Genomic DNA, 10,798 nt, shown 5'->3' on the forward strand with positions numbered 1-10,798 from the left:
CACCCATTTCATCCCTAAATACACTCCACACCCCTCCCACCCTTCCTCTCATCTGAGCACCTCCTGGATGACGTGTCATCCCTGCACCCTGCCCACCGCCCTGGGTCAGAAGCAGTGTCGCAAGACACAGTACATCCACAGCAAGGCCGCTTCATTTAATCGGCGACCCCCCCTCTCCGTCCCCCTTTGCATATAAGGAGAGGACGGGGAGAAATCCCTTCGGGCTGCGTCAAAATTTACTCGCACATACTACCCCACCCCCCACCCCCCCGCCCATTCCTCCTCATGCAGTCACAACATCATCCATATACAACCATTCTCCACTCACCTCTGTCTTCCGTCCTCTCCCTTCCTTCCTCAACAGACATTCCCCTCTTCCCCAAAGCCCCCTTCACCCCATCCATCCACCTCATCCTAGGACGTCCCCTCATGTTCACTCCCTCCACATCTGCCTTCCATACCTCTTTTACTAGTCTTTCTTCACTCATTCTTTCCATGTGTCCAAACCATCCTGATATTCTTTCATCAACCCTCTCTCCCAAATCCTTTTTCACCCCTGTTCTCCTCACCTCCTCATTTCTCACTCTATCTAGCCTAGTAACCCCCACCATACTTCTCAGACACCTCATCTCAAACACATTCAAACTCCTTCTCTCTTCTTCTCTTATGTTCCACGTTTCTGCCCCATACAGTGCTGTTGGCACAATCACTCCTTCATACAGTCTCCTCTTCGCATCCATTCCCAAATGTCTATTTCTCATTACACTCTTTAAACCACCAAGGCATTTACTCGCTTCTCTCAATCTACATTCTACCTCCACCTTCACTCCACCTTTTCCTGCTACACTTGCACCCAAGTATCTAAAACTATCCACTTCCTCCAGTCGCTCTCCCTTAATGTTCACTTCCAGTCTACTGCCACTTTCACCCCTTGTACATCTCATCACCTTACTTTTACCCACATTTATCTTTAGCTTTCTTCTATCACATACTCTCCCAAACTCTGCCACCAGCTTCCTCAATCCCTCCTCTGACCCTGCCACAAGCGCAGTGTCGTCCGCAAACAACAGCTGGCTCACCTCCCACTTTTCTCCATTTTCTTTAACCATCTCCAATCCCTGACTCACTACCCTAGCATTCACCTCTCGCACCACCCCATCCATGTATAAGTTGAACAGCCAGGGCGACATAACGCATCCTTGACGAAGTCCCACCTTTACTTCAAACCACTCACTCTCTCCATTTCCAATCCTAACACATGCTCTACTACTCACATAAAAACTCTTGACAGCTCCCAAAAGCTTTCCTCCTATCCCATAAATCTGCATAACCTCCCACAGTGCCTTTCTGTCTACCCTATCATAAGCCTTCTCCAGATCCATAAAAGCCCAAAAAACATCCTTCCCCTTTCCTATAGCTTTCTCACATATCTGTCTTACCACAAAGATCTGATCTACACAACCTCTACCCGCCCTAAATCCACACTGTTCCTCACCAATTACTCCTTCTGTTCCTCTCCTAATCCTCTCAATTAAGATTCTCCCATAAGCCTTTCCTACTACACTCAACAGGCTAATCCCTCTGAAATTACTACATTGACTAGTGTAATTAATGGTTCTTATGTTGGCTGTTTCGGAAGAAACAGCCAACATAAGAACCATTAATTACACTAGTCAACAAAGAATTTGCTACTCTGGCAATAGTGAGTGATTTATAGTAAGTCGAGTATGCTGATTCCGAATCTGTAATCAGAATTGTTGTAGCACGTCAGGTTCCTGAGTTACACAGAGTTTCGTTTGGGCGTCATTTATTTAAGTTTATAATGGATATACTGTAATTTCCAGACAAATGTATGATTAAAAGAATGCTCTTTAGATTTATAAATTGAATAATGTTAATCTAAACAAATTTATTAGGAAAAAAAATTATTAAATAAAAATTTGTATAACAAATATTGTGGGATTCTCAGGTAAGAACAAGTCAAAAATTGTATATCCAGATTATGCACCAGCTATAAAACCAGTCCCCCATAATGTGAAGATGCCAATCCCAGTTCCTCCATCATCTAGTGCAATTACAGAAGATGTTTCATCTGAAGACGAAGATAACAATGAGGATGAAATGTATGTGGATGATTCTGAGGAAAAGAAGACCCAGTTGATAAATCAAGAGAGATTGAATGATTTGGTGAGGGATTTGTCATTGACAAAGGATAAAGCAGAACTGTTAGGCTCGCGACTTAAGCAATGGAATCTTCTAGAAGACGGTACAAAAACATCTACTTTCCGTAGACGCCATGAGGCCTTAGCTTCCTTCTATAAAGAACAAGATGTTAATGGCCTCATGAATCAACTTGGGAGTGAGCATGTACCTGATGAATGGAGACTATTCATTGATGCAAGCACTGCTAGCCTCAAAGCTGTGTTGCTACACAATGGCAACAGAAAACCTTCAATACCTGTCGCACATATTGTTAATATGACAGAGACATATGACTCAATGAAATTTATTTTGGAAGGTGTTCATTACTCGCAGCATATGTGGAATATCTGTGGTGATCTAAAGGTAATTTCTTTAATTCTTGGACTGCAGCAAGGATATACAAAGAACATGTGCTTCTTATGCCTATGGAACAGCCGTGACGACAGAAATCATTATATTGTCAAAGAGTGGCCTGAAAGAGAAGAACCCATCATTGGTCGATACAATGTACAACACATGCCTTTGGTACATCCACAGAAGATTTACCTTCCACCACTTCATATCAAACTTGGCCTTATCAAGAATTTTGTTAAAGCAATGACCCATGATTCTGATGGATTCCAGTATCTCAAAGAGAAATTTGATGCAAAGAAAACCGATGCTAAACTTAAAGCTGGCATTTTTGTAGGGCCGGAGATCAGAGAATTGATACATGACAGAGAGTTCAGAAATAAACTATCTCCACTTGAGTTGGCAGCATGGGATTCATTTGTCCATGTAGTGCAGAACTTCCTTGGTAACCATAGGGCTGATAACTATGAAGAACTAGTGGACAACATGCTAAAGGCCTATCAACGAATGGGGTGTCGGATGTCTCTTAAGATGCATTTCTTGCATTCGCATCTACATTTCTTTCCATCTAATATGGGTGATATTAGTGATGAACATGGTGAAAGGTTTCACCAAGATATCGCAATAATGGAAAGAAGGTATCAAGGCCGCTTCAACGAAAACATGATGGGTGATTACTACTGGTTCTTGCAACGGGAGTATCCTACATCCACGAACAAGCGCAAGAGCAAGAGTCTCAAACATTTTTGAAGAAATTTATAGCTAGGTGAGTACTACCTCTTTCATATATAAAACATATATTGTCTGGGTCTCATTATTCTCAAACTTGTAATATAACTATCGTTAATGGTGGCAAAGTGAACTGTATAGCCAAGTTGCATAACTCGGGAACCTTACATGCTAGGACAAATCTGAGCACAGATTTGGAATCAGAGCACCAAAATTAGTGGGATACACCAACAGTTAGTCAAGTAGCAGAGACAAAATTAATATTTGTTGGCTAGTGATAATTATCTCTCCCTCAGACCACTTCTCAACAAAGGTCATAGACCTTGTAGAAATAATTAATTTTTTACATGTATACATATACCAAGGGCTTTTTCCTCCTTACATGGGAGGTAGCCAAAGTCAAAGGCATAAATCCATTCCCACCCATTTCATCCCCACATACTCCACTTGGATTCACCACCCCTTCCTCCCTCTTTTCTTAGCTCCTGCTGGATGACTGGTAATCCCTGCATGTTGCCCAAATACCCTGGATTAGAAGCAATGCAGCAAGACACAGCACATCCTAAGCAAGGCTGCTTAATGGGCAACCCTCCCTCTCCATCCCCTCATGCAGAAAAAGAAGATGGAGAGAAAATCCTTCGGGCTGCATCAAAATATTCACACATACTCCCTCATTCTCCACCCACTCCCTTCTATGCATCACAGCAATTTTGTACATAAACTACAAAATCTGTTAGGCAGGGAAGGGAGAAAACGAGAGATAGGCATGAATGGAATGTGGTTGTGGATGGATGATAAATTGTTCCGCCCAAAAGGGACTTTTCCATGTCTCTGTATATTCTTGAACGGATGAGAGGACAGTGTCAATGATAAAACCATCAAAATTCGCACAAACTACATGCAAGTAAAAACATAACCCTGTGGATACATGATTAAGTAAAACCCAAATTTATGAATTGCCTCAACTAAATAGAGGGAATTGTCTATCAAAACAAGTAAAATGACAGCCACAGTAACTAGGTAACATTATAAAACATCAAGGAAAAGGAAAGTTATGATATAAAAAAACAAGTACATCAGGAATTTTTGTATTATGAATTTCATTAGTCATACATTAATATAATAAACTTGAAAAAAAATAACGAAATCACATGTAACATTCGGGAAATTTCCAAACACGCCCTGGATTTCTAGAGCAGGGAGGGTAACCCCCCCCCCCTCCGACGTGCATGCCATGCAATGTAATAACCGGAGTGACAAAACAATATATTATCATAAATATTTATATAAAAAAAATCCTACGACATTAGAAAACAGGAAATTAATAGAATACACATGATTAATTTCGGCAATGAAGCTTCCCCAGTAAAAACATGGAATAACACAAAGAAATTGAAGAACATTTCAACATGTTTGTTATAGACCGACCAATGGGCAATGCTGTGATCTTACACGTACACTTATGCATACACATGTATGTATGTATGTATGTGCGTTTATGAGTATGTATGTGCGTGTATGAGTATGTATGTGTGTGTGTGGACATGAGTGCATGTATGTATGCGTTACGGTTTATGTATGTCTCGCATACGCTTGTGCCTGCGTGTATACGTTCACGTTTGTGTGCGCGCAGTCCATACGCGTATGTATGTTTGTGTGCGTGTGAATCACCACGGTCTTGGATCACGTGTTGGACTCATGACCGACATATATTTTCTTCCCGGATGAGAATTCGTATATGGCCCGTGTGTTTGTATGTATGTGTGTGTGTGTTTACCTAGTTGTATTATACGGGAAGGGGAGCTATGCTCGTATTAACCCGTCTTTGTATCTCGCAATATTTAATTTGTTCTTAAATTCTTGTATGGCGTTTGCACACACTATTGTCTCGTCCAGTTTGTTCCAGATATCCACCACTTTGTGTGGAAAACGTTTTTTTTTTTCAAGATCTCTTCCATACCTGTCCTTTTTGAGTGTGTGTGCGTGTATGTGCGTGTTTGTGTATGTGTATGTCTGTACGGTCCACGCCACGCTTTCGCGTCTCACGTCTTTGACCGGATGTGTAACACTGCAGTATGTTCTTCCTCATCGAGTTCATTTCCTTGTTGCTGACGTGAAACTTTGACCTTCCTTGTGGAGATACACTGCGTCGTTTTCCTTCGTTATATTTTCATTTGTTTTATAATTTCTTTTTTTTTCCTATTTTATTTTTTCTTCTTTTTTCTTTCTTGTGAAATATTGTGAAACGTTTCGTCGTTATTTTGTTTTTCTTGTGAGATATTGTGTAACGTTTCTTCGTTATATTTTTTTTCTCTCGTGAAACAATGTAAAAATTTTCCTTTCATATCTAGGTCTGAGCATAGCAATGTAAATATGAATAATTGAATAATAAATAAATATATCAATAACACGAATAAGTAATCTTACCCAGGTCCTAAGAAGTTTACAGGAAAAAATACACGTCTTCAGTTAATCTGTTTGTTCATCATTTACTCATTCACGTTTTATTTATTTATTTGTTTATTAATCTAAATATTTATCTATTATTTAGAATTGTATTTGTTATTTATCTGTTTATTCATTATCTACTTATTCATATTTTATTTATTAATTTGTTTATTGACCTAGATATTTATTCATTATTTACTTGTTTACTAGTTTTCCTGCTAATATCGCTAGATAATTTAATTCATTATTTATTTATTCATATTTCATTTTTTCACTTATTTATCTAACACTAATTTCATTCAATCAAATGAGGGAGACCTTGCGTCGTCTATGTTCATCTCCCCTTCTCGTGAATCGCCTGAAACATCGTAAAAGTTCGTTTCTGTATTGAAAGTCACACCACATCATTTGGTCGTGACGTCACAGCCGGTCACGTGATCATCACTGGTGATGCGATTCATAGGTTACAATGAACAGTTACGTGCAAAAGTTTTGACTCACACAGAGTTGTTAATGATGCAAAATCCATAATTTTTGTACATTTTTTTCGTCTATTAAAGAAAATGATTAACTGTATGGAAAATATCTCACGTGATTGACAAAAAAAACTTATTGGCGTTGTGAGGACTGTAGCGTTGGTCAAAACTTTTGCTAGTGACTGTACGTCTTTAGTTTGTTTGTCTACATGTGATTTTATTCTATTGGGAGAAGAGGAGGACGGAATTTTCTTGAAAGGGAGTGAGAGGAGAACATGAGAACGGAGGAGACTGCAAGAGACCATCGGGCCTACACTGAAGGAGGAGGATGAAGGAGGCAATTCTCTTGAAAGGGAGTGGGAAGAGGAGACCGCAAGAGACCATAGGGCCTACACTGGAGAAAGAGGAGGAGGAGGAGGAGGGAATCCACCCCCAACTTCCCGGACTTGAACAGTCACGGGTGAGGATTCTGGAGAAAGCCGGAGGTCAAAGCTGTTCGCCGAAGACCCGAGTTCGGAAACTCCCGAACTCTCTCGTTCTTCTTCGTCGAGTTCTTCGAGAGACACAGACACCTCCGGGTCACATGAAGAATCGTCACCCCATGAGATCCCACATGAAGAATCGTCACCCCATGAGATCCCACCTGAAGAACTGTCACCCCAGACCGACCACATGAAGAATCGGCATCCCATGAGATCCCACATGAAGAATCGTCACCCCATGAGATCCCACATGAATCGTCACCCCATGAGATCCCACATGAAGAATTATCACCCCATGAGATCCCACCTGAAGAACTGTCACCCCAGAACCACATAAAAAATCGTCATCCCATGAGATCCCACATGAAGAATCGTCACCCCATGAGATCCCACATGAAGAATCGTCACCCCATGAGATCCCACCTGAAGAACTGTCACCCCAGACCGACCACATGAAGAATCGTCATCCCATGAGATCCCACATGAAGAATCGTCACCCCATGAGATCCCACCTGAAGAACTGTCACCCCAGAACGACCACATGAAGAATCGTCATCCCATGAGATCCCACATGAAGAATCGTCACCCCATGAGACTCCACATGAATCGTCACCCCATGAGATCCCACATGAAGAATTATCACCCCATGAGATCCCACCTGAAGAACTGTCATCCCAGAACCACATAAAAAATCGTCATCCCATGAGATCCCACATGAAGAATCGTCACCCCATGAGATCCCACATGAAGAATCGTTACCCCATGAGATCCCACATGAAGAATCGTCACCCCATGAGATCCCACATGAAGAATCGTTACCCCATGAGATCCCATATGAAGAATCGTCATCCCATGAGATCTTACACAAAGAATCGTCACCCCATGAGATCCCACATGAAGAATCGTCACCCCATGAGATCCCACATGAAGAATCGTCACCCCATGAGATCCCACATGAAGAATCGTCACCCCATGAGATCCTATATGAAGAATCGTCACCCCATGAGATCCTACACGAAGAATCGGCACCCCATGAGATCCCACATGAAGAATTGTCACCCCATGAGATCCCACATGAAGAACTATCACCCCAGAACATGAAAAATCATCACCTCATGAGATCCCACCTGGAGATTTGTCACCCCAGAACGCTCATATGAAAAATCGTCACCCCATGAGACCCCACCTGAAGAACTGTCACCCCAGTACTCCGAATATCAACAGTGGAATAAAGATTAGGTTAGGTTAGGTTGAATGAGGGTTATGCTTATTGTCATGAACTTATACAACCGAAGAATCGTAAACACAGGATGGCCCACATGAAGAATTGTTACCCTGTCGAAGTCTGGGGTGACGATTCTTCATGTGACCCCCTCCTCCTCCTCCCCTCCCCCTTCCCCCCACCACCACACTCCTTCCCTCCATACACCCCTTCCTCCTTCCTCTCACCCCTTCCCTCCACACACACACCCCTCCCTCCTTCCCTCCACAAGCCCCTCCCTCCTTCCCTCCACAAGCCCCTCCCTCATTCCCTTCACACATTCCTCCCTACTACCCTCCACAAAACCCTCCCTCCTTCTCCATACACCTTCCCTTCACACACCTCTCCCTCCTTCCCTCCATACACCCCTCCCTCCTTCCCCACACCCCTTTCCTCCACACACCCCTCCCTCCATACCCACACCCCTTTCCTCCACACACCCCTCCCTTCTTCCTTCCACACACCCCCTTGCTCCTCCCCTCCACACCCCTTCCCTCCATACACCCCTCCCTCCTTCTCCCTCCTTCTCTCCACACCCCTCCCTCCTTCCCTCCACACCCCTTTCCTCCAACCCTCACAGTCGTCTCCCCACTCCAACTTCCTCCCCGTGAACACACAAACTCTGTAGCCAAAGGTAGAGAACGCGCGGAACGAGGAGAGAGAGAACACACAGAGCAGGAGGGGGCGGGGGGAAGGGAGAGGGGGGAAGAGGGTGGGGGGGGCAGCAGTAGTGAAACCCGGATCCGAACCAGGACCGGGAGGGGGTGGTTGGGGTGGTGGTGGTGGTAAGGTGGATGACGAAACTCCACCATCAGCCGCCTCGGGACAAGACAACCAAAAAGTCTCGATCGTGGGCTCTGTCATCGGATTCTCTTAGTTCTCTCAGATCATCACGCTGAGTCCTTGGGGGCCAGACTTTGTCGACTATGAAAGCTTTTTGTTCTGGCTAGCAATAGGCGGTTTTAGTCGGGTTAGAATCAACCTCTGGATGATTTTGCCCATGTGTGAAACTACTCAGGAATAAACTCAGACTAAGACTCCTGTGTTTCCTACTCCATTTACGTCCTGTCAGAATGTCTCAACATATATATATATATATATATATATATATATATATATATATATATATATATACATATATATTCTGGTAATGTTGCGTAGATGGTGTAAACTTATGAAATGTATGCAAAGTGTCTGGCATACTAAAATGCCTGTTTACTATGCAGGAATTAGATAACTTGATGTCACATCATCAATATGAATGATGAAGAGTGTTGAGATTTTGATAAAGGCTTAATACTATTGCATATGAAAAGAAAACTAGTAAGTCAATTTGATCAAATAAATATAAACATTGGAAAACAATGCGGGCTATACAAACTGTTCGACCTGACCTGACCTGGGTTATTTGACCTCGAATGTGTGAGGTCATGTCAACAATCCAACACAGTAACACACTTTACATATTCTATTTCGGCTGGGTCCAGAACCGCAACCTGTGCCCTATGAACTCGGAGAGCCACAAGGTAGAAATACGTTTTTGTAACTTCTTTTCATCTCGGCGCAATAAATAAATAAATAAATAAATAAACAAATGAATAATAAATCATAAATCAACAAGACAATGATTTGATGCTGCTTAGCACAAACTCTGGTGACCATACGTGAATAAAATCGCTTACCGCTAGACATAATTAGATGGAAATAAAGTGCCCCTTCACACGGAGCGGCCAGCCGCTTTAGCCACATTCTTCTGGCCAGGATGGAACGATTTGATTTAATCTAGAAAACCCTTAACATCACTAGACGAAACTAAATTAACAATGCATACCATAGACTTGAAAAACTTTCTTCTAGTTAAGGTGAAAACAATTCTATTTAATCTAGATTAAACCCTGAGGTTTCCAACTAGTATGAGCCAGCTCAATCTGGTTTATTAGCTGGTTTAGTCATTTTATTCTGGTGAAGATAGGAGGCGATTATACTCAACACAGAGAAACCTCGAAAAAGACTTCAGAGATCCAAGAACAGAATGCAGGTAATAATGTCGTCTATCCGGTTGGGGGGGGGGGGTCGAAAATTTCAACCCGGTTTCGCCCTGTTCCGGGTAACCCCAGACGATTCCACTCACCCCAGAGGACCCATGAGTTCAAACAGGGGGTCCTTAGCGACCGGGACCCCGTTTAAGCCCGAGTCTGGCGCCTTAGCGAGGTGAACGAAATCGGTTGGAGTGAGAGAGTTCAAAGGAAGGAACGGAGAAACGCGTAACCGAATTGAAGGTGTTTAGTGTCAGGTTCCTCTGGAGGAGGTTATGATTCTGACCCAGCACCTGTCTCCCGGTGCCCCTCGTCCTCCTCTTCCTCCTCCTCCTCCTCCTCCTCCTCCTCCTACTCCTCCTCCTCCTAGGAGTACTCCCATCTCATCCGAAAGCTCTCTTGAAGGCGTCACTGAATTCTTGAGGTGCCACAGGGACCTGTTCTGTCCCCCTCCCTCCTCCATGCTTCCTCTCCTCCCCCTCCATCCCTCCATCCCATCCACCTCCTCCTCCACCTCCACATGGGTCCTCTTTCCACATCCACCTCCTCCTCCTACTCCTCCTCCTTCTCTTCCTCCATCGCCTCCTTTCCCTCCTTCACTCCATCAGAACGAAACCAATGTACCTCAGTGTCTGTTTGGCTTCAGATAAGAAAGCTGGAAAGAGTTTGTGCGCGTCAGGAGAAAGAGAGAGAAAGAGAGAAAGAGAGAAATTTGAGTGGGCGCAGTTTTCTGCGTTTAAGGACGCAGAGAAGAGAAATACATATTTGTCATGGCAATATACAGGAAGTCATTACGGTGAGTAGATAATACCT

General features: G+C 43.1%; 1 protein-coding gene across 1 annotated transcript in view; it reads left to right on the forward strand.

The window, feature by feature from the left end:
- Nucleotides 1-10,602: 10,602 nt before the first annotated feature.
- The window catches only part of LOC143026924 (uncharacterized), a 20,294-nt gene continuing 20,098 nt past the window's right edge, over nt 10,603-10,798 (forward strand). The window contains exon 1 of the mRNA XM_076187715.1: nt 10,603-10,781. Within this exon, the coding sequence (XP_076043830.1) occupies nt 10,756-10,781 (26 nt within the window). The 5' untranslated portion in view covers nt 10,603-10,755. The remainder of the gene's footprint in view (nt 10,782-10,798) is intronic.

Source organism: Oratosquilla oratoria, chromosome 7 (genome assembly GCF_046742065.1).
Source record: "Oratosquilla oratoria isolate Oo_2021 chromosome 7, ASM4674206v1, whole genome shotgun sequence".
In the NCBI taxonomy this organism is placed as follows: Eukaryota; Metazoa; Arthropoda; class Malacostraca; order Stomatopoda; family Squillidae; genus Oratosquilla; species Oratosquilla oratoria.